The sequence below is a fragment of the Chelonoidis abingdonii genome, chromosome 2 (assembly GCF_003597395.2).
Source record: "Chelonoidis abingdonii isolate Lonesome George chromosome 2, CheloAbing_2.0, whole genome shotgun sequence".
NCBI lineage: Eukaryota > Metazoa > Chordata > Testudines > Testudinidae > Chelonoidis > Chelonoidis abingdonii.
In genome coordinates, this window is record NC_133770.1 from 231,128,094 (window position 1) to 231,153,222 (window position 25,129).

General features: G+C 41.8%; 1 protein-coding gene across 3 annotated transcripts in view; it reads left to right on the plus strand.

Moving 5' to 3' along the window:
* RP1 (RP1 axonemal microtubule associated) overlaps positions 1–25,129 on the plus strand; it is a 305,041-nt gene that overhangs the window by 259,486 nt on the left and 20,426 nt on the right. For all 3 annotated transcript variants that reach the window (XM_032771359.2, XM_032771361.2, XM_032771360.2), the window contains 2 exons: positions 2,932–3,058; positions 4,900–5,048. In XM_032771359.2, coding sequence (XP_032627250.1) covers positions 2,932–3,058; positions 4,900–5,048 — 276 coding nt within the window. The remainder of the gene's footprint in view (positions 1–2,931; positions 3,059–4,899; positions 5,049–25,129) is intronic.

The following is a 25,129-nucleotide window of genomic DNA, read 5'->3' on the forward strand; positions in this document are numbered from 1 at the left end:
GCATCCTAGAAAAAGAAATGAATAGCAGAAGTAACAATCTTTCCTCTGATGCCTAAGATACTGAAGCTAAAAACCTCATATCACATCAAAATTGCTGTGGCACTACACTGCACAGAAAAGATACTTATCAACTCTAGCTGGAAAAATAAAAGGAAGTATATAAGAAAGAATCCCTCCACTTTCAGTTTTCATTATGCCTTAGTCCATGAATATTTGTGTTTCATTTTCATTACAAAATTAAGTGGGAAAATGTTACTTCTCAGTCTAAATATGCGATGTTAAGCTGCAGGATGAAGCACCCGACATTTATCTGCTAGGCCAGTTGCTAATTTCATCTTTTTTTCCATATGAAATATTCATCTAGTAAGTCTGTTGATAAAGGCATAACTGCCTTTGGAAGATTGTAAAACATGGTGGATCACAATGGAAATTTGTGCGTTGAGGACAGAAGCTTGGTAATTACAAACAGTGATATCCATTAGCATGCTTTACTTCATTAAGTCATGGCAGTGACTCAAAGCTCAGTTCGAAGGAGCTCACTACCATTATATGGATAATGAGACTATACACAGTTACATTAGGTATGATTAAAAATACAAAGGGCATAAGCAAAGTGATAGCTATCTGGGATTAGAAAGCATTTCCCTTCCCTTAAGGGTGGGTTTTGCCATCATACTCCCATTGCAGGCAGGGCTGGCTCTAGGCACCAGCCCTCCAAGCATGTGCTTTGGGCGGCATTTTCACTCCTGCCCCACCCGCCCCCCTTTTTTTTTTTTGCTTGGAGTGGCAAACAGCCAGTTGCTCTGTCAGTGTGCAAACCAGGATCCGCACCCCCTGCCCAGCCCGGTGGTGCCCTGCACAGCCCACTCGGGCGGGGAAACGCTGTGCCGCCCTGGGGAGACTCAGAGCGGCAGCAGCAGCAGGACCCCTCCTCCCTCCCCGCATCCCAGGTCCCGCTTCCCTCCCTCCCCGTTTCCTCACACACTGTGGGAGCCCCTCTCGCCACCGCAATCCGGGCTTGGCTCCAGGGCCAGGGCTCTGGCGCTGGCGAGAGGGTCTCCCGGAGTGTGTGAGGATCCAGGGAGGAAGGGAAGTGAGGTCCCTTGAAGCTGAGCCCAGGCTGTGGTGGGGAGAGGGACTCTGGAGTTTGTGAGGAGGTGAGCGGCCATCTGGGCTCGTTGGTGCTGAGCAGGTAGCCTTGCAGCCAGAGATCCTCGTCTTCCTGCCCGCCGGGGTTGGGCCAGGGCGCGGTGAGGCTGAAGAGCAGCAGGTGGGGGGCTCTCCAGGTCCTCGGCCGCCAGCATGTCAGGGCTGAGGGCGGTGAGCAGGAACTGATCCACCTTGGCCACCAGCAGTGCCACGAAGCCCAGGGAGGGGGCCGTGTTCTCCGTGCCGCCCCACAGCTGCACTGCCACCTGGAAGTACTCCCGCTCCGTGCCGCCCAGCAGCTCCACCTGCATGGGGATGAAGTTGCAGCTGGGCCAGGGCTCGGCTGCCATGTGCTGGTAGCGGATCCCATGTTTGGGGGGGAGCCCACTGCTGGGGCAGCAGGAGGTGTAAGTAGGGGGGGCACTGGTGGGTAAGTGGGGGGAGCCCAGGGCTGGGGTGGGGGGCAGCCAAACATTTTTTTGCTTGGGGTGGCAAAAAACCTAGAGCCGGCCTTGATTGCAGGAATGCTTGAATCTTCATGTGAGGCATCTAGTACTGGCTATTATGAGAGATAGGATACTAGTCTAGTTCAACCACTGTTTGATCCAGTACAGATAGTTCCTGTGTTCCTATTGCTGTTTATTTAAATTATACAAGACTGGACTTCACAGTCATGGGGGTGTGCCCTCACAATACAGGGAAATGTCAGGAGCTTCATTCTGCTGTTTAACATTGGGACTGAGAATTAAAGTCTCCCCATTGTTGTAATTAAAAGCACTGACAAATAATTTTGTTTATGTTTTTGAATAAACTGTCTCACATCACTCTAACACAATATCCAGTACAAGAAATAACTATAATAGATGCCTCATTCTGGAGAAAGTATTAACCAAAATACAAGAACAGTTTTTATTCTTCCCACTTCTTGAAGAAGGAAAGCACAGTAAGTGAGGTCTGACTTTCAAGAAACTTTTCAGACATACAGACATCAGTATGAAAGAGAGAATTCTCTTTAGTTTAACTCTGTGCCAGAGCCTACGTTTCATTTTGTACTCTTTTCAATCACCTCATGGAAAATATAGAAGCCTTTTGAAGGCCTACATAATGATGCCACATACGTATGATTTTTGCTAACCAAAGACATTGAGCTTAGTGGTTGAAGTATTTGGTCATTTTTTTTAAAGGTAGTGAGGTAGATAATATAGAAAGTAAAGATTAGGCCATTTTTTTCATCTCCTAGTCAAAACACAGTTATTCTGTATATTTTCAAGTGCTTTTTCCAGTTTAGCTTTAAATGACTCAGTGGAACTTCTGTTACTTACCATGGGTGGCTATTCCGCAATCTAATAGCCCTCATTGTTAAAGATTGTTTTTAAAATTCAGTCTACAGTTTTCTTTGTTCACTGTCATCCCTTTATTTCTTTTATACAATAATTTACAGAGATTCAATACATTAATTAACAAATATTCTTAAGATCATATGATTCAGATGGTACTGATGTGCTAGATTTCTACATGTTCATTTTTTCCCAGAATTTCCTAGATAGGTTTTTTTTTTCCAACTATAGTTTTGACAGGATCTTAATGACAATTTGCTACCTTTCCTTCTCATGTCTTGTTAAAGACGAGCTTCAAAAGACCAGTTTAGAATAATAGTATTCATCTTTTTCTCTAATGAGTATCATGCCTCTTTAAGTTACAGATTATCTGTCTATCATAGTTTACATGAGAACCCCAGAACACAGATACTGAGATTGGCTTATGTTCTTTTTGTATGTGCAGGTGAAACTTCAACACAGAAAAACTAAAGAAATTCTAGAATTTCCATTTTTTCGGAACTTTGCAGATGCTGAAGGATGCACAGTGGCTGAACTTCCAGTTCTCACAGCTGGTTTTCATTTTTCAACAGGTTTGTTACTTGACAAAAACACTGAAGATTTGCTCAAGTATCATGGCTGAGATTTTCAAAGCAATTCAAGTGATTTTAACATACGTTTCCATTCATTTTAATGGGTTAATGTAGCTAAATCCTCTGCACTGCTTTGAAACTCAGTCCATTTATTTATTGGTGCATTTTGTTTTCTGAGTATGATTAATTCCAGTTTCTAATACAAAGAGGTGCAGAACCCGATCACTGAAAAGATAAAAAATCTTGTGAGTGGCACTCATTTGAGTTCTTTTTTATCTTGACAATATTACTTTGTTTTCCTCCCCAAACAACAAAGGAAATTCCAAGGGAAATTATTCTTGGTGCTGCAGTTTCAGATAAGGAGAAGTTATGCAGTACCTCACACAAGATGCATATATTCTTGTGCTCCTACAAATTTAAGGCCTTCCTCATTTATGATACAGTTACCAAGTTTCCCCAGAAACTTTCTACTGTGATTTGTGCCTTTCTCACCTCAAGACTAGATTTTTGTAATGTGCTTTGCTTTGAGCCTAAACCCATACATAAAAGAAGCTAGTGCAGAAAACAGTATCTTAAGTAGGTACCTGGACTTAAGGACATTACCTCAATGCTCCTTCAGCTGCACTGACTTCCTGTATTTCATGGGTGGAGCTTAAGGTATTAGTTATAACCTATCAGTCCTAAATGGTCTGTGACCATCCTGCTTGAGAGATCATCTTTCTTCATCAGCCCTATAGCCATAGTTAATATCAGTGAAGGCATTCTTGCCAGAGCTCTCTTGATGTAAAACTGAGGAAGCTATTGACAGGATGTTCTCTATGAGAGCCACTTGACTTTGAAATTCTTTCCCCTGAACTCTTGCTCCAAAGTAGCACAAATGTGTTGACTTTTGGGGGATGCTGCACAGCTCATCTTTTTAAAGGATTTTTTGGTGTGAGCGACATTGCCTGAGTGGTAATGTTAGACAGGAAGTGATGTTTTTTCCATAATTTTGATCCCTTTGTGTTCCAGGGGTCTTATTGGCTCCTGCTATCAGTAGAGTGGCTACTTGTGGTTTTGTCTTTGGGCCAGATCCTGAGCCCTTACCAAATGCCTTTTGCATTGTTCTAGTGATACAAAAAAGAGCACTTAAAGCTACGTTAACCAAGACAGCCAAAGATTCCTCAGTTGAAGGGGAATGAGGGGGAGTTGGCTAGAAGTAGGGGAATGGGACAGGAACATACAGTGCTCCTCCAGATCCTCAGCTGGCAGCACATTCCCTAAGGGATTACTGAAACTGGTGCAATTTAAAGCAGCCCTGGGGGTACTCTGGGTTATGCAGAGGTGCATTTTGAGCAGTGGCCAAGGTTCAAAGAAAGTGTAAAGGTTTCCTCCCCTCTCACTCCCTAAGCTGTGCTAAGTATGGGTTCAGCAAAGCCCAGGATGGAGCTTTTTATGTTTAGTTGTGGTTCTGAATGATTATTAAGGTCACCTAGAGTTTAGGATGGATGTTTTGTATGTTTGTTGTGCTTATACATACATATATAAATAAATACATAAATAGCTTGTTTTTCCCAGGGGTGTTATGTTTGCTGTTTTAGAGTGATCAGTATTGATCTATTATTACCTTTTACTCTCATTCTTTCCAACTCAATTTTTTTTCCGAGTGTTAATTATAATTACATTTGGTTTTTATTTTAATTACAGTGTAGTTTAAAAAATGATACCATTTTGCACAGCACTTTGATCAATTTGGCTAGGAATGTTCCAGAAATAAAAGTATAGTCATAATATGTATTAAAATAAATGTATTTCATAAATGTCCAAGCTTCAATACTTCTTTCTTTTCCCCCACATAACAGTAAAAGAGTATGTTCTGTACATTACTACGGCTGCATCCCTGAAGTCAGGAACAGATGCAGATGTGTATGTCACTCTACGAGGGCTCTTGGGAGACACAGGAAGAAGAAAATTGGCAAGGAAAGGAGAGGATCTTTTCACCAAGGGAAAGGTGTGGTTATCATTTCTAAAGGATCTATTGCTCTTCTAGGGCCTGATCCAATTCTGATTGACTTGATTGAGAGTTGGATAGGGCCTCTGGCTTCTAGCTTGTGATGTCCTGTGGCTTTTACAACATGTGGGCACAGGCACACACAGATATAAATATTACGCACAATAGAACTCCATTAAAAACATTATTAAGCCTGCAAAGTCAAGCACTCAAAAATTAGGAAATACCAGAATTAAGGTTATCTATGCAACCTTAATTTGGCTGCTTGTGCATTTGCATTATGATTCAGACTTTAATTACAAGCCACTCAGTCTCATGGATATTTGCTGACAGTAGAGGAATGGTGAGACTCAGAAATAACATGTTCTACTCCAGGCTATGAAAGGAAACATGCTTTTGAGTCAAGACCCTTCTGCCCCATTCCTGGCCAAGTGGACACAGACACTTTTGTCCATTCCCTGCAAGTGTGACCCCTTCTGCCCCATCCCTTCTAACTTGTCCCTGTTCCAATACTGGCTCTTTCCCGTCCTTTGCTCCTCATCCCAGTCCCATTCTCCTCACCTGGTCAGTCCCAGTCTCCACTCCTCAGACTTTTCATCCCAGTCTCTTTGCCCAGCAGTCCTAATCTCACTCTATACACTCACTGCATGAGTCCTAGTCTCCTACCTTCACTCCTTGTGTCCAGTCTCATTGTCCAGCCAGTTGCAGCCCCCCTTCTGCCTCCTCATCAAATCTGCCCTTCTCCCCAACTCTAACCTCCAGTCACCCCTCCCATATCTACATTCCCCATCCCAACTGGTGCTCCCAGTCCCAATTTCCCTTCCTGACTTTCTCATCCAATCTCAGTGTCATCATCCTCAAGTTCCATATCCCAATCTCTTTGCCCAGCCAGTCCCAGTCCCTCCCCCTACCAGCATCCTGCTCCTCATCAAATAAGTCTGTCCTCCCCAGGGGTGAAAGTGAGCTGGGTTGGACCAGTACTCTGTACCAGTAAGAACCTGCCACAGCAGTGCTTTAATGTCCCTGCCCTTTTTACCTCCCCTGTCGGCAGCCCTGCCAGTAGGGTCTGTACTGGCAGGGCTGCCAACGGGGATGAGGGAGGGGAGTGACGAGCAGCAGCGTTAAAGCACTACCACAGCCTTCCTTTGTCCTGCTCCACGCCCTTTTATAGCTTTGGCACAAGGCGGGAATCTTTTGTCTCTTTGGGTCCCCACTCCTCCTTCTAAATGGAAAAGTACCAGATTTAAGATGGAGTCCAGTATCATGTGATATGGTCATGTGTCACTGTAAAACCCCTAGTCTCCATTCTTCCTGCGTTGGCCCACACGTACACAGGAAGGCTTGCAGGTAAATAAACGATTTACAACCAATTGTCCTAGTCAATGGGAGCCATCAAATTCTAAACCACCATGAATGGCCCACACTTTGCATAATTACAACAGAACTGCAGAGTTATACTTCATATTTCTAACTTCAGATTCAAGAATGATATATGCATACAAATAGAAGGAACATATTCAGTAGTTTATAACCTTTGTTATGATACCTTACAAGAGACCTTTTTCATAAGGCATATTTCAGTTACATCATATTTACACTCTAAGCATATTTCCATAAAACATATGGAGTTCAACATCACACACACTATGATGTGTTCATCATCAGATCCTTTTATGTTCTGCGAGGTATGGCTGAGATACATTTAAATAAAGTGTTTTACTCTCAGGGTCGTCTAGTGGCTGAACAGTATAATTCAGGTTGGCATTTCATTACATCTCCCGCTTTCAGTTCTACAATCCCACCATTTACAATATTTGCACTATCATGCTGTCTTTGAAGTTCAGTACATATCAGTCTGTTAAGTTCTCTAACGGGGTTTCTAATTACACAACCTGAATCCATAACAACTTGGTCAGCTAGCTGTCCATTAGTTGCAATGACTGGCCACAGCTGGTATGGAATCTGTGAGTCATCATCTTGTTCTGCATCAGCCCTCAGTAGAGTTTGCTCTATTGATTGTTCTTTCTGAGCAGCAAACTGTAGATGTCCAAAATTAGAACAGTGGTTGGCTGGATTCTATCCAGTAGCTGCTATTGGTGTTGATCTGTAACTCAGAGGAGCAAGGAAGGGACCTTTCTACTATAAGATTTTCTTGGCCGTCTGTACAGCTCTCTGATCCTCTCAGTTTATTGAGAGTAATGTGGGCTGCTACTATATGATCAATATCATATTTCATTCACAATAATTGAAATTCTGCTGCAGTGAATTGTGGTCCATTATCTATCACTAGTTGTGCTGGAAAACCAAAGTGAGCAAAAGTGCACTTCAGTTTCTCCATAACACTCCAATATGTTGTGTCTTTCAAATACATTATTTCTATGTTCCTGGAAAAACAGTCCACGACAACAAGGTAATAATGTCTTCTGATTTTGCATAAATCTGCAACTTGTCTCTTCCAAGATCTGTCTGTCTGTTGTTAAAGATTCTTTGTGTTGCTCTGTTAGTTCTGCAACATTCACATTCAGATACTTTATTCTTTATGTCTTTGCTTATGCCCAGTCAACACACTGACTGCTTTGCCCATTCACTGCATTTAGTTAATCCTTGATATCTTTCATGGATGAGATTTAGGATTTCTCCTCTCATTTTGTTTGGAATTATGATGGAATTGCCTTTAATAAATAGTCTATTTGACTTGCATAATTGTCCATGCACCTCAAAGTAGTCTCTTATCCTCTTATGTAGTCTCTTATGACCTCAGAAGGTCATCTAGTCCAACCCCCTGCTCAAAGCAGGACCAATCCCCAACTAAATCATACACTGGTAATCCCAAAAGGTAATCTTTGAAAGCAAAATCTCCTAAAGGGTGTGATAAATGTAGTCAGTTTAGCACTTTCTTTGGCTAAAGGAATTTGCCAGAATCTGCTCAAGGCATCCAACTTGCAGAATACTGTAGCTTCCTTCGCTTTGGGAAGGAATTAATCCAATGTTCAGAGGGTATATTTTTCTCTCACAACTGCTTCATTAAGTCTTTTAAGATCCACACAGATTTGTATTTTTCCATTTTTCTTTATAATCAGTACCACACCATGCTGTTGACTCAGAGATTTTCTCTATTGTCCCAATCTGCTTCACTCTCTTTAACTCAGCTGCCACTTTATGAACTAATGAGATAGGAATCTTGAGAGGTGTGTATACACTATGTGGTTTAGCATTGTTTCTTAAGGTTATTTGTACTGGATCTCCTTTCAAAAGTTCAGTATCACCAAATATCCCATCACGTTCTTCTGCCTGTCTCACTAGGCCCATCATGATTGTCACACTGCGGCTGAGAAGGTTGTTGGTCTGTGGTCATTTGATCACATACACTCTGAATGCATAGCTTTTGTCATAATAGGTTGTTCCTGTGGTGAACTGGCCCGTGCAGTTCAGAATACCTCAAGGGCTAGTCAGAGCTGTGTCAGGTGACTTCAGCTCTGGGGCAGGAGTGGGGCTTGAAGGTGATTGCAAGTCCCTTTTTAGATTACTCTGATGTCCCCTCCTGAGTCAATTTTAAATTCAATAGTCTTACCATGAATATTCAGTTTCACTCTCCAAACAGGTTCTGAGTCATCACAAGTGATAGATCCCAGAAACAGTGGCTCTTGATTGTGTATAATATGAGTCAACTCCCTGACTGCTTTGGTTCAGCAAACAGCGGCAAAATGTCCATATTTCATGCATATATTACATGATGTGCCTCTGGCTGGACATGCATAATCTCTTTGGGGTATGACTTGTTCCACACTTCATACATGTCGGCTGGAATTTGTCCCTTTTAGACTGGGAGTTCTCTCTCCCGATCTCAGGGGTTTTACAATAATGACTTTTAATACTCAAGTGTCTGTGTACAGTTTCTAAAGTAGTTTCAGATTTTTCAAGTTTATCAATTTTCTTTAGGTTTTGTTGTTTCACCAGTTCACACAGTTTTGCTATTTGAATAGCTGTGGCTAGGGTTAAATCTCTCTTCTGTTGTAGCTGCTGTGAAAAGTTTTTATCTGTTTACCTAATAACCAGCCTGTCTCTGATACTTCCATGTTTTGAATTGCCAAAATCACAGTTTTCAGCTTCAAAATGCAGAGCTTTCTTATAAAACATTCAACATTTCCCCTTGATTCTTGAATTGTGGTGAAAACATGCTTTGTTTCCTTCCCCATAGTGTAAATTAAAGAAGATACCTGTATATCTCCAGTTTCTTTGTGGAGTTTGTTTGCAATTTGAAATGTTGCAAAATACTGCTTCCAGTCTGTCCATTGTGAAGGTTTGTAAAAGCTAAAGTTCTCTGGGGTATTGAAGAGTGGCATGTTGATGAGATCCTGCAACCTTTGTTGCTGTTTTCCTTCTGTTTCTGTTCTTAGTTTACTCCTGACACCATGTCAAGTACTTCTGAACAAAATATGGACTGGCTATGGAGCTTGCTTATATACACCAGATGTGTTCATCGTCAGATTCTTTTATCCTCTGCCAGGTATGGCTGAGGTTCTTTTAGGATCATGAAGATTTGTAGTGATTTTGAGATAGAGAAGGAACTCGAAAGGCAGTCAGTCCACTCCCCCCTTTATGCCTTCAGCTGGAATCACAAGTAGATAAGGGCGCGTGTGGACCAAAAGATGCTGCTTGCAAGAATTCTCTGACTCTGGGCACATGGAGTGCATGTGCACACCTGCAATGGAATACAGAAATGAACTACACATCTCAAAGAACCTCCAGTTACTCTGGCCAAGTGATAAGGCTTTGGAAAAATTTGACTGGATTTTCACAGGGGCAGCAAAAAGCACGTGCTTGACATAAAAACCAGATTTTAAGTCCCTGCTCTTAACCTTGGGAGTGCATTAACTGTTCAAAGAAACGTTCATCAGAAAGTTTTAACATGGGGAAAATAACTTATTTTCCCCTACCCTTATTCTTGGAGACATTGAATCATTTTGGCTAAGTTTTTCCAAAATATATCACCCTGAGGCAGACACCTAACATGGAGAATTTCAGATAAGGTTTAGCAAAATAAGTAACAACTGAAAACAGGGGCTTATAATGGGAAGTGTTAGGCAAACTTAGGAGGGGTTATCAGCCCCAACTATTATATTATGGACATGGTTCTACCTTCCTGAACTTTCAGTGCAGAGCACACAATTCTTTTTTTACTTAGGTTAAAAAATATTATGCAATAAAGAAAATATAGGGCTTTTTTGTTCCATATCCTTCTCCAAAAGGATAAGAGCTTCACCCATGGAGGCCAGTTTGAGAAAAAGCAGACCTAGATAAGTAGTGGAAATCAGTACCAAACTATTGGCATGATCCTGCATGGTGGAGAAGTTCTCCAGTAAGTTCCTGAGCACCCTCAAATCCCAGTGGGAGTTCAGTGCTCAGTATGTTGCTGTATTGGGCCCTGTTTGAGACAGTTGTTCACAAGACAGCCAAGAAGTCTAGAGAATCTTTGTCAGTGTTGAGAGCAGCCAGTTGTCAATCAATGTCCTGGGTTGTGACAGTTGCAGTCCTGTCTTCTAGCTTTTGAAACTTTGAAAGTGGTTCACTGATAGCTGATTTTCTGGGCCAGCACATTTGAGAATTTAAATCTTGTTTAGCTCTTAGGTGAAAATTAATTTGATGTGTCCTTTATTGGATATTTCTGTACATCATATAGCCACTATGGGTGGACATGTTTGGTAGGCTGAAGAGAGGCCCAGGACTGAAAAAGCAGAAATGTTGCATGTCAGAATGGAGGCTGAATTGGCAGAGTTTCACTGCACGGGAGAAGCTTTCATGGTGTTTGCCTATACTGTCGGGTGGGAAAGATATGCCTGTTTTCTACCACAGGAAGCAAAGCAGGCATGTTCCTTTTGTTTCATTATTTAATTTGGCATAGTGTAGGAGTAATGTATAAATGTAACATAGTGTTCATACATTTCTAGTGAAACTTGGTAAATATTAACATATGTTTATTCTAGAGCCTGGCATGAAATTGTTATGTCAGTAGATGAGTGATTAGTAGCTATAAAAAAAATCAAATTCTCTTGATTTTGCTTCATGTCCAGTGAAAACAAAATTATTGCAGTAAAGGTGGTAGATGAATCTTGTAAACAAGAAGGGATAAATGGATTCTGTAAGTAAGTTTCTTGCCTTAGCAGCAATATTTTTGTTCATTTAATGTTCTTGGAAATTTCCAGATGTTTTCTTCCACTTATAAATAAGACTGTCAAATACGGAGTGCCTCTTTCTAGAACACCACACTCACATATTGTGCTGAGAGCATCCCTTCAGTTAGGGAATCTGGACATAGTGAGGTGTAGTACTTTGAAATACAACAGTCATGAAATTTGTATGCTGAACCTTAACAGTTAGTCTGACATTTTAAAATACACTTTTCCTCGCAATATTTTTTCCCCTAACTATCCAGTATCTGCTGGTGAACTGGAATAGTATTTCTGTTAGAAATAAGATCAAAATATGGTATCAGTCCAACACAATGTCAGGATTGTTATAAACAACAGCTAAGTGATGCAGAAATGTACAGAAAATAAAAAGTATTCAAATGGATTGTCAATGGATGGAAGACACAGGCTTCTCACTCAGCCAGATCTCTTCTTCACTGGAGCTGGACACCATCTGTCAGTTACATGATAATTAAAGGCTTGGATTAATTTTTAAAATTTCAAAAATTGCCTTTGTGGCTTTCAATAGGCCAAGTTTTTACCCTTATGAATCAAACGAAGAACTGATCAGGTGGTAAAGAAATTCATTTACCTGAACTCTTCACTTCGAATAGCTCCCCACAGCTGACCACATGCCCAGGGGAAAACAGTTTCAGTTGTAGAGCCAAGTTTCTGATAATCTTTCATCATCCTTTCCAGTAAATAAACATCTGATTCTGTGAGGCACTGAATGTCCTCATCTCCCTGTGACTTCAATATCTTGAGGTGTCTGATGCCCTTTCCAGAAGGATCAAGGTTAGGGGGGAGTGTGACGAGGCAATCTGCCACCTTAAGGGTAGTGGTGTCCAGGGGTCAGCCCATCCCTATCCCCATCCCATGGCATGGTCCCTTTTAGATTTTGGGATGTCTGATCTACAAAGACTGGAGAGATATTGGGAGAGAGGAAGATGGTCCTGGGAATAAGTAGAGTTCAGGAAGAATCTCTGGGTACATTCACACAGATCGCAGCAGTGACTCCCCCAGCCGGGGTCAATGGACTCAGGCTAGTAGGGCTCACACTAGCACTCCAAATCTAGCTGTGTAAACAGCACTTTGAAATTGCAGTCAGGCTGGAGCTTGGGTTCTGATGCCCTCCCACCGCCCTTGGCATCAGAGCCTGAGCCACAACTTCAAAGCATTGTATACCCAATTATTTTTAGAACGCTAGTGCAAACCTCACAAAGTCAAGTCTCTCCATCTGGGCTGGGAGGCTCGATACTGCGTGCTGTGTAGATGTACTCATTAAGGGCATGGAATCAGAAACCTTGCAGAGTGGGCAAGTCAAGGCTCCCCTCTTTCCCAGCTAAATCGGATGAGCTTTGGGAAGGGGACCAGCAAGTATTCTACCTCCTCCCTTCTAGCAAGGCAGACACCAGCAGGAAAAGGCTGTCCTGATGAGCCCTCTAAACTGGATGGTTAATTGACAATGTGTGCCCAGCTGCAGGAGAAGCTGGCTAAAGCCTTGCAGATTATTTGAACCACAACCCCAGCTCCATGAAGAAGAGCTCCTGTCTGAAGGAGAGAGATAGTGACTGTCCTAAGGCAAGAGGCAGAGGAACTCTGTGAAATACAACTCCAGCCCCCGAAGGAGGGTCTGGTAGGGAAGACTTCAGTCTGAAGGACCAAAATACTGACTGCCTTAAGGCAAGAGACAGAGGGGCTGTTCAAAATACAACCCAGCTGCTTCAGAGCAGGACTTGAGAGCAGCTTTGAAAAAGCACCTCCATACTGGCTAAGAAGAAGCACTGAGGAACCACAGATCCAAGATGGGGATAGCAGAGTCCATAGAACTAGTGAAGACATTGACAAGCATGGCAAAAGTAGAAGCAGTGCAAGGAAGTGGAAAATGGATTGAAGGAACAATCCATAGCCACCTAAAACAAGGTCCCAGGTGCTGGAATGCAGAAGAGAGAGCAGTCTGTGTTCCCCTACATCTCCCTCAGACCAAGAGTGGAAGTACAGGCCTCAGGAATGAAAGAGGCCAAAAAAACTGTGAATTCTGGACAGAGACCGAGGGCCTGGCTTAGAGGCCACAAGATTTTGGGTTTTTCTTATTTTGGACTTTTCTGTTAAACCCAAAAGAGGAAGGGACTGAGAGGTGACCTAACTGGAGGACTAGGCCCCAGAAGCAGCAGTCCATTCTGTGTATATGGGGCGGGGGGCGGCACAGAGTAAAAGAACCCCTGCCGCACCATGTCCTGACACAAGGGGCTATCCTGGCAGTAAGTGCGTGCCAAACAGGGAGTCGGCATGATCTTTTCTCTGGTCTGCTTGCATCTTTATACAGTAGTCTGTTGGATGCCTAATACTATTTATTCATCTTTTGTGAATGACTTTCATTCTCACAGATTTTACAGGCTATTAGCATAGTCTTGAACCATGTGCAGACATTGTGTAAACTTCAGTGTCCAGCTCTGTCCTAACAGCTTGATTTTGACCTGCAGTTCCATTACTATTTCCTTCTACGGGTCTGCCATTTTGCGCTGATGTTCTCCTGAGGTCCTTTCTATGCACCATTCTGCAAGCTGAATATATGTTCAATCAGATGGCTGAGAAGTATCCATATTTTTGTCTTTCAGATCATGATTTCTTTTCAAACCAATCCTGCACAGCAAAGTAATCCAAATGTTACACATCATATGTTGAGATTAAGACAAATATTTAAAGATCCACCACTTTCATGTACAATGGATATAGGGATTAAACTACTTTGCATTTTTAAAAAAGGAAAATCTCCATGAACATTTTAAACTCATATTATTCTATTGGTTGTTGGAAAGAGATTATATCCTTTCTCCTGCCCTATATTTAGACACTAACCACTCAGGTTGGTACCATGGTAACTGCAGCACACACAAAAATTGTTAGCAAGAGGTGATTGTTGGTGTTCAGTTTCATTGCTTGTTTATGAATTAAGAATGGTCAATTTTTAAATATTACTTTAGAAAAAAAAAAGCACACCTAGTGGAAATGGACTAAAAAGTGGACATCATATTGGAAGCACAATGATGGTCACCATGAAAAGTCATCATTTGTCAGCAGTGTCATACCATGATATATCTCAGAATATGTCTACACAGCAGCAGGGAGCATGCTTCCCAGCACATGTAGACAGACATGCTAGCTGTGCTTGAGCTAGTGGGCTAAAAATAGCAGAGTAGCCTGTGGTAGTGTGGGCAGCACCTTGGGTTAGCCACCTGAGTACAAAGGTACTCAGAGATGCCACAGTTAAGTACTCTGGTGGCTAGCCTGAGCTGCTGTCAGTCTGCCTTTCCTACACTGCTGTTTTTAGTGCACTAGCTCGAGTAGCGCTAGCCTGCATCTATCTACCCCTGCTGGGAAGCACGCTTTCATGTGCTATGTAGACATACCCTTAGATACTACAGTTTGCTAACTATTGGCAACATGCTGGCTCTCATGAGAAGTGTACCCAGTATAATAACTATAAAATTGAAAAGTGTTATTGATCCAAATGTCAGGTATGGCCCAAGTTGCCATAGTCAGCAACCATAATGGCTGGGATTACCAGGCCATTGAGTGAAAGGGATAATAGGACAGAGGACAGGAATCACTGTGAAACAGGCACAATGGAGGGTAGGATGGTGGAGGAGGGTGGTTGTTAAAAAATATTTTTAGGACAGGAAGAAAGATAGAGACCTTAACTACAGCAAACATAAGTCCAGAGTTATAGGAGTACGCGCAAAATGTCAGGCCGCTGCCAGGCTTCACAGCAACACAAAATTTGACAGTGTAGTACACCCCTCTTCTATTGGAGTTGAGCAGCCACCCACTAGGCCAGGCCATCGATAACCTGATAAGGAATTCATACAACTCTGCACAACTTAGTGAAACCATAAAGGGTTCCTCCTCCTCTTTCTCTGTAGCCTCTGCAAAATCTGGACCAGCTGACCTGTTGACTATAGTTGGTTAACTAATCAGTCCAAAACTTCTGCATATGATCTCATGCTCTTTATACCTCATGCTGTTGGGAGTTCTCTTCCTCAATCACAGAAAACCCTAATCAAATCTGAGACAATCAGTCCAGCACTGTGGATACAGACCAGCCAGACCAGCAAGGGAAAACTGCTGCTTTCACTGACCCAGTTTGGACCAGTCTTCCAGGGAAAGGCTTGAAAACAATGGAGAAAATGAATTTCTGTTGTCATGAGCAAATGGTTCTGTGCGCCTTTTAGTTAATGAAAGATAGTAGGGGATACCTGGGTCTGCTTCACACTGAGGTCAGCAACACATCCCTCAGCATCAGCACAGCAGTGTTCCAAAAACTCGTAAACATGTTATTGAAGAAGCCATTAGCCAGTGATCATGACCTTGCTAATTCCCATTTGTATTGAATAATTTCCTTAGGGAAGGTCTGTAAGAATAGCTGCTTGTTAGACAGAAGAGAGAGATTACCTCTGAACAGGTTAAGATCCAGGGACACTGGTTGTAGGATTGGGTTTCATAAATTTTTATTGCAAGAAGGTACCATTTTGGTCATCTAGTCTGACCTCTATATGAACAGAAGCCATAGGCCTTTCTTGTATTAATTCCTGCCTCAAGTCTAACAGCTGTAATTCAGTTAGACCGTATCTTTCAGAAAAACATTCAATCTTGATTTAAAAATTTCCAGTGATGGAGCAGTTGTTCAATAGTTAACTACCTTCACTGTTAAATATTTGCACCTTATTTCTTAGTTTGAAATTGCCTAGCTTCAATTTACTGCCATTACATTTTGTTATGCATTTGACTGCCAGACTGAATAGCCCTCTATTACCAATTTCTGCTCCTCATGTAGGTACATAGTCTGTGATCAAGTCACTCCATAACCTTTTCTTTGATAAGATAAATAGATTGAACTCCTTGACAATTTCCTCTGAACACAGTATTTGAGTACAAGTCGCACCAGTGCCAAGTACAGAGGAAATATAACCTCTCTACTCCCACTCAATATTTCCCTGTTTATACATCCAAGGATCCCATTTACCCTTTAGTCACAGCTGAGAGCTTACATTCAACTGGTTACCTCCTGTGATCCTCCCCGCCCACCAAGTATTTTTCAGAATCACCATTCCTCAGGATAGCATCCCTCACGGTTACTTGCTGGAAGGTTCTCTGCACCTTGAAGTCTCTAAACCATGATTTGAGGACTTCAATGGCTCAGACACAGGTTTGATACAGGAGTGGGTGGGTGAGATTCTGTGGCCTGCATTGTGCAGGAGGTCAGACTAAATGATCATAATGGTCCCTTCTGACCTTAAAGTCTATGATTCTATGATCCTGTAAATATGGCCCAAATTCTTTGTTACTAGATGTTTGACTTTACATTTGACCATGCTGAAAAACAAATTGTTTGCTTGTGTCCAGTTTACCAAGCAATCCAGAAGGCTCTATACCCATGATCTATCCTCTTCATTATTTGCCACTCTCTGATTTTTGTGTAATCTGCAAATTTTATCAGTAATAATTTTCTATTTATACCTTTTTGAAATATTAGCACCACATTAGATTTCCTCCAGTTTTCTGGAATTTTCCCAGTTACAAGACATAATGGAAAAAAATCAACATTGATGGTGCAGAAATCACCTTGGCTGGTTCTTTTAAAGCTTTTAGATGCAAGCTATCCATATCTCCTTATTTTAAAAAGTCTAATTTTAGTAGCTGCTGTTTAATATCCTCCTGAGTTTACTCTTGAAATGGAAAGTATTCCATCAAAATGATCTGATGGCACCATCTGGCTTTTTCCCAAAAACAGAACAGAAATATTTGTTGAACTCTTTGGTCTTTTCTGAACTATTATCAACAATTCTGCAATTTCTGTTTTGTAATGGACCAATACTGTTGTTAGGATTCCTTGTGTTCCCGACATACTTTAAAAATCCTTTATATTATTCTGGCCATATGTTTCTCTTTGTGTCCTTTTGCTTCCTTTATCAATTCTTTACAGTTCCTAGCTTCTAATTTATTCCTAGCTTCTAATTGATACCAACTTCCTCTTTTTTCCATTTGTTATGTGTATATAATACTACTATTATAACTGATTTCACTGCCCTTCTAAGTCAGGCTGGTCTTTTAAGCAATGTATTCCCCCCCCCCTTTTTTTTTATTGTGGCTTTTGGGGCATCTAGTAAAATGTTCTTAAAAAGTTTTCAATTATCATTCACATTTTTCTATTTAAATTCCTTCTCCCAGCTGATTTGGCTCCTAATTGTTTTCAGTGCTGTGGAATTGGCCCTTGTACTATACCAAGTATAGCTATTATTGGTTTGTACTTTATTGTGTTCTCACATAATAAATATAATCAAGTCCTGATTACTAACACCTAAGCAACCACTAATGTTTAGTTCTATGATCAAGACAAGGTCCAGTATAGAATTTCCCCATGTTAGATGCAACACATTTTGAGTTAGGTGATTTTTATAGTTACATTTTAGAAATTCCCAGAATGTTTTAATACCAGCATCTTGAGACTTACCACTTATGTCACTCAAATTGAAGTCTCCCATGAACGTTTTCCCCCTACACATTATAAATAGGTGCTTGTCCTCCTGTTCTCTCATGTGATTTGGTGGTCTGTAGCAGACACCATCTAGGACCCTATCCTGTGCTTTGTCTGTTAGGACATTTATCCATAAGCATTCAAGATCATTTGTTTCTGCCATTTTTGACATAGAGTGTCACTCCCACTCCCCTTTTACCCACTCTGTCCTTCCTACAAGCGATTTTAACATCCCAGTCATGTGAATTTTCCCACCAGGTTTCAGTAATACCAACTAGAACAAATTTGTGCTCATAAATGAGAAATTCCAATTCTTCTTGTTTGTTGCCCAGATGCCTAGAATTGATGTATAGGTAATTTAAAGAATTTCTTGAACCACAAACTCTAGCAGGATGCTTACTGCTCATGTTCCAATGCCATATGATGTTAAGAATGAGTTAAGGAATGTTTTTTCATTGGAAAATGATGATTTGTTAGCTCAAAACATTCTGCAGTCATGTATCAATTTTGACTAAATTCTAATGGAAAGAAGCGTGTTTCTGATGGAACCCTGCCTGCCAAGCAAATTCAACAACTGACTGGCTGTGTTCCAGAATGGAGGCCCTGAAAGCCCCAGCTTCCAATCTTTCAGGCTTATGACTCCTCGGCACCCTGGTCTCCCGAGGTTCAGGGTCCCTAGCTCCTCAGCAGCCTAGAAGTCGCCAGCTGTGTGGGTAGGCTACTTAGGCTCTGAGCAGCTTGAGAAGGCATTGGGAACATTTTGAAAAAGTCAAAATGAAATGTCATTTCAACAAAATGTTGGAATTCCTGTTCTGTAGGAAATTCCAAATGTTCCCATTTTCATTCTGTTTGGGAACAACATTTTTTTTTTAATTTCAGAGTTTTCTGTGGAATGAGAATTTCAGGTTCCAGCCAGCTGTAGTTAATAATGTCAGCCTCCTGAGCAATAAAAATGTCTCCTCCTCATGGCCCTGATTGGGACCTGCTGCATGTTCTTGTTTAATCCGAAACCTTCCTCCACTATTCTCTCCACAAACACACATACCATTTCTGATATATTTTATTACTAGTTCTCTTCATCTCCGGGAGAACTGAAACTCCATAGTTTGCCTGGCACTAGATTTTGAAACAGATGAAGGGGGAGGTGTCCTAGGCTTGCAGATCCAGGCACAAAGTGAATGACTTTGTAGGGGAACTGTATTCGTTTGAACCTGACCTTCATGCTCTTTTAAACACCTGTATTCTGTTTTCTTTCAGTTATGTTCTTTTCTCTTTTGTATAACATAATCTGTAGGTATGAAAGGCAAAATGCTGGAATTAATTATGGCATTAAAGATATTGGTCTCTGTAGTAGTTCATTATAGTAAATTCATTTTACTTAAATCCTGGGCCAAATGCTTTTGTAACGTAGTTGGATTGCAATTACTGCCACTTATGTGTTATGTGCTACTATTCCTTCTGAAACATTATTGTTGTTTTTATCATGAGAAAAATCTTGTTTAAAAAAAGATTCAGTTTCAGTCAAATTAAGCAAAGGGTTCAGGGTTCTCTTTTTTCTCTAATCTTGTTGCAGACAGATGAACTGTAGAAGTCTCTAGTTACACATTCATTTTCTCTTAAAAGGGTTTTGATTTTTTTGTATACTGAGAGAGAAACATTTTAAGGTAATTTTGGATGAAAGTTGAACCCAAAACAACCCTGAGTTACACACATACGTGAACTTTGGGAAAGATAATGTCTGGATCTTCTAGGGATTAATAAAAATCAGATCCTGAAAGAAAAATTGTACAAAATAGTGAGAACCTGAAAAGTGAGGGATTAGCAAGAACAAATCCTTCTTATGTGTTTTCTGCTTGTACAAGTATTTCACAATCACTGAGATTCAGAATGTAAGGGCCTGATTTTGATGTGTCTCAAACTAGTAAAACTCTGACTTCAGTGAAGTTCCTCAAAATTGAACAAGTGAAATCAGAATAATCAGGCCTCAAATCAATGGATTTGCAAATCTCTGCAGAAAACATTCCTCCTCTAGATGCTCCCAGTTTCTTCTTTAGTGAAAGCCTATTTAAATGAGTAACATTAAGAACATGGGAAATCACTGTGCCTGCACATTTTTGAAATTAAGCATATGGTGTGCCTTGACTTGCTACTTTCAGTTCTGCTGGGAATACTGTCACTAACAAACTATCAAATCTGAACTACTGAGAATATGAAACGATTCGCATTTATAAAGGTAAACATTACACAGAGGCTATTTAGTCAAAAGCTGTTGCTGCTGTTGCAAGAGCTATTGATACTACTACAAACAGCAATAAAGCTTCCAGTGCTGCCGTTGAGGATGCTGGGTGACGTTACCTGAGATTATGAAGTTTAAAACTTGAATCCTAGACCAACACAGCAGCACTTAAAGGTGATCTGCAAAGGATTTCACAAAAGCTGGGCTTGCATTCTCTTTTGCTTGTTTACAGTGGATAAAAGAAGGCCTGAAATGGTTGGTTGGTTGCTCCCTTGTTTTTGAAGTTCTTCTCCTCTTCACTGCCTACTTTTTTTTTTAATCTGAGCATTATCAAGACTTTCAGTTCTTGTCTTTGCTGGTTTTGCTGGAGGAGCTGTTTAGAGGATGTATACAGTTAGCTATTATACCTTAATTCAGGGCTGCTCAACTTTCAGCTAAGAGTTCATTTCTCGAAATTTTCAATTAATTTTTGATGTTAAGTGGAATTATTCATGTACGCACAATTACGTGGTGTGAATATGCTGATAAAAATGAATATACATTCTGCTCCATAGACAATGTCTAGTTTTCAGTGGTTAACATGACTTTTCTCCATTCAGGTCTGAGTTCCAATTATGTAGTTAACTACGATGCACTTTTTTTCTGGGGAAAAAATAAAAGAAAAAGTTTAAAAATTCCTAAAATTCCCTGTCTCCTGCGTACTCTTTGTCCCTCACTTTCTTTCAACTCCAGTCAGCCCATCCTTTTTCCTGTTCATAAGTTAAGGAACAGAAACACCACCATGTGGCATAGGAGATGAGTCTCACAATTCAAATATTGAGTATCCAAAGGGACAGTCTCAGTGAACAGCATACGAGCAATCATAGACTAAAAGAATCCACATAAAACATTTGCTGAACAATTGTGGATAGTGACTTAATTCTTTAAAATGTCCTTCAATGTCAATCATGGTCAGTCTGTGAACAAAAAACTGGATTAAATCTGCCGGATCAGATTGTCTCCAGCATATTGTTGTTTGCAGTGTTGTTGTAGCTGAGTTGGACTCGGGATATAAGGGGGACAAAATGGATGAGGTAGTATCTTTTATTAGACCAGCTTCCATGTGTACAAAAGACAAGCTTTCGAGCTAATTGCCAAGACCTGAAGAAGAGCTCTTAGGAGCTCAAAAGTTTCTCTCTGTCACCAACAGAAGTTGGTCCAGTAAAAAATACTGCCTAGTCACCCACCTTGTCTCTAGAAAGGTGTTCATTCACCTCTAGTAACGATAGTTGCTGGCCATTTTGTTCTCACTTTTAATTCGTTTTTTTGACTATGCTTAAGCTCATTTTGTCACTCAAGCTTTCAAAAGTACACCTAAAGGTAAAATGTGCTCTTGTCTATGCTGTGAGTTTACTCTTGCTCTCACAGCTCAAGATATTAATTGCTCAATCCAAAGTTTATTAAGTGTCTGAATCTCTTGCTGATCTAACCATCCCTGGATTCCTGAGATTCTGACTATTTTAAGACAAGTGCATCAGGATTACAGGGATGTCACAGGGTGACGGGCCCATTTAAGGAGAGATGGGACCACCCATACCTCTGCCATAATTAATTAGCTGCTTACCAGCTGGAGGGGCAGGGCTAAGGGACCTGGGAGGGAGCTTAATGGACACTTGGCCCTTATAAATAATCATTGTGAGGTCAGTCTGGGAGTGGGCAGCGAGTAGGCTCCTGTGGAAAATCCTGAGCCAGTGCCTGCAGGGGGCAGGGTACTCCAGGAAAACCAGCTTTGCAAGCCTCCTGTTTTATACAGGGGCAGGGAAGGAGGTAAGGAACATAGCTCAGGAGGGGCTGAAAACAGTACTCCAGTGGAGCTAGCGTCAGGGCTGCTGCTCTATCCCAGAGCCAGGAAGACTAGAACAGATAGTCCAGAAAGGGGCTGGTAACAGGGCCCAGGTGACAGGCTGAAGACCTAAAGGGCAGAAGAATCTTTTTTGTTTCCTGGGACTTTACGGCGGGGGGGACCTTTTGCTGCCCTGGAAGGAATTAAGTTTTGACTTGTCTGGAGATCTATGGCACATCTCGAGCAAACCTCACACACAATTCAGTATGTGGAGACCCACCTTGGGAAAGGACACTGAGGCAGGGAGCTCCGGAAGCACTGCACTTAGCCAGTGGGGAGCATTACAGAGTGGCCAAGAAGATAGAGAAATTACAGAATATGATGACTAACCCAAAATGAACTTCAGAGCATTCAAACAGGTTGACTGAGACAACCTAAAGATATAAATCTTTTGAGAAAAAAATGGTGATTTGGAAACGAATGTCATAAATCATTAGTTTATATTTCCCCTGAGACACTAATGGAAGAGTTGCTGAGTTCTTCAGCATGTTGAAGGCTTTTTCCTTTAAATTGCAGCCTCTGATCCTGCAAACACTTCCGCATGTGATTTCAATGGGACTACACATATGCTCACTGTTAAGCATGTGCATAAGTGTTTCTAAGATCAGGACTGTATTTTTTAACATATATTTTATAAATTCAGTCTTGTCCCATAAACAAAGGTTTGAAAGTAATGAAGGAAGTGAGTCATTTGCCAAATGAAATTTGTTATATGCCTCTCTTAACTAACAATGCATTGTAGGGGACACCAAGGTTCATTTGGCTCTGAGTTTATGAATAATTCCCTCAGAGTCAACAGCCTTCTGAATATGTGTTGGCCAAGAAACCATCATCCAGTGACGGTCACCAACTCCCACTCCTCTTGCACAGTTTCTGTACAGAAAATCTATAAGTGTGGCTGTTTAGTACATTTATTCTTCTTCAAGTGCTTGTCTCTGTGTGTAGTGCACTTCAGGTTGTGCATGCAATCCATATGCCCAGGACCAGAGAATTTTTCTTAGCAGTGACCATGTGGTCCACCCATGGGCCACTGCTTTCTGTGCTCCACACCAAGGATTTATAGGAGAGCTGCTGGACCACCATCATTTCAGTTCCTTCTCACCTCTCGTGGTCTGGAACAGACACTCAGTATTTGTAGTAGCTTCTTTGCCCTTTCTCTGTAAATAGTTAAAATGTAGTTAGTTGTAGTTACTTTGGTCTAACTTATCGGGACAGATTGTTAGGGTTTGGTTCCTCATTTTGCCCTCCCCCACTTCGGCAGGAGAGCAGTCCCCATCCCTCCTGCCCTATGTTCTCCACTGGCAGCAAGAAAAGCATGCCAGTGATGCCTGGCTTCAAGAGCTGTGCGGACTGTCAGAAGCCCTTCATGGTAATGGATGATCATGAGGCCTATTTGTACTTCCTGGGTAAGACTATGTCCCTTCCAGGTGCAATATCAGCAGATCATTTGTGAGAAGGACCAAGCAGTTGAGTTTTAGCTCAGAAGATTCCTCATGGAGAAGTTCATGAGAGTGGGGCTGGACTCTGACTAGGGAAACCCCCCGTTCATCAGTCTGAATAAAGTGGGAGTGTGCCTTCAAGTGCGCCTCCAGCTGGTTTCAAGGCCTCCATACCCCTCATACTTTCCCATCGGCTCCAAGAAACTCAGATCAGCAGAGTCAGGGCAGATGTGGAAGTCACTAGAGGAAAAGTTCCTTGTCTACATCCTCCAAGAAGAGGCAGAAGTTCCCATCTCGTATCCAGTAGGGGAGGACCTCACACTCCAGATCGGGACTGTCCGGTACTGGGAAGGACTAGCCTGGAAATTGGTTGGGGGGCCCACATGGAGGGGGCAGGTGGCCCAAGGGACATAGTCTCCTTGTGAGTCAATACTCCATATCAACATGTTGGAGTTGAGTGCAGTCAGTGTGATCTGTGAACAATTTTTCCCTTGCATTCAAGGCTATTCAATCCAGGTGTTATAAGACAACATGACAGTGGTCTTTAATACATCAACAAGCAAGGAGGGGCACATTTCCTCACAGCTCTGCACAGAGATCATTGCCCTTTGGAACTAGTACATAGCTTTGCAAATTACCCTGACCACCATCCATCTGCCAGGGGATCAAAACACCAAGATGGACTCTCTCAGCAGACACTTCTCCAGAGAGCATGAAAGGGAGAGGCATGGCCCAACTCTACATGAAAATTTTGATTGTGGGGGGTCACCCAACCACAGATTTGTTTTTGTCCGATGTAAACAAAAAATGCAAGTTCTGCTCCAAAGAGGGTTGCAGACAGGATCTCTGGGTGATGCTTTCCTCATATGATGGTCAGAAGCCTGAGCTAGACATTTCTCCTGATCTCTCTGTTATCAAGGGTATTAAGGACAGTCAGACAAGACAAAGTACAGATGATTTTCACAACACCAGATTGGGTCCATCAGTTCTGGTACTCCGCATTGTTACACCTGTCAGTCTGGCTTCGTCTTTGTCTTCCCCTGGTATGAGATCTCTTGACCCAGGATGAGTTGCAGATTCACCACCGCAGTCTGTTCACACTTCGCCTGAGGTCGTGATATTTGGATGAATGTCAAACCTAGAGATGGCTGGCTCAGCAGATGTATAGGGCGTACTGAACAGCAGCAGGATGGACTCTACCAGGAGGTGCTACTTTGCAAAGTGGAAGAGATTTGAGATCTGGTGTGATCAACAGGGAATTCCCCCTTTTGTGGTTGGGTTGCCAAACAAGCTGGATGACCTATTATTCCTGAAGTGAGGGGGCTGCCTCTCAGCTCCCTCTGGTTTCCCCTGATGTCTATCAGTGCATTTCATTTGCTGATAGGCACCTACTCTATGTTCTCACATCCAGTCACATTCTGGTTCCTGAAGGGACTAGTTAGAGTCTTCCTTCCAGTGGTGAAGCCTACACCTGCTTGGGACTTGATTTTGTCAACTCTGGTGGAGATGGGGGAAGGTTGTTTGAACTGCTCACTGCAGCACCTTTCTATGAAGGCATTCCTGGTCACAGTCATATTGGCCAGAAGGGTAGAGGAGCTAGGGTTGCTCATGGCAGACTCCCTGCCTCCCAGGATCTTCCACAAGGATAAAGCATCCATGAGGCTGCACCCAAAGTTCATCCTTCATGTAGTGTCAGACTTGCACCTCAACTAAAGCACCCATTTACCTGTGTTCTATCTGAAACCACAGGCTAATAGGGAGGAGGTGATGTGCCACTCCTTGGATATGCGTAGGGCCCTTG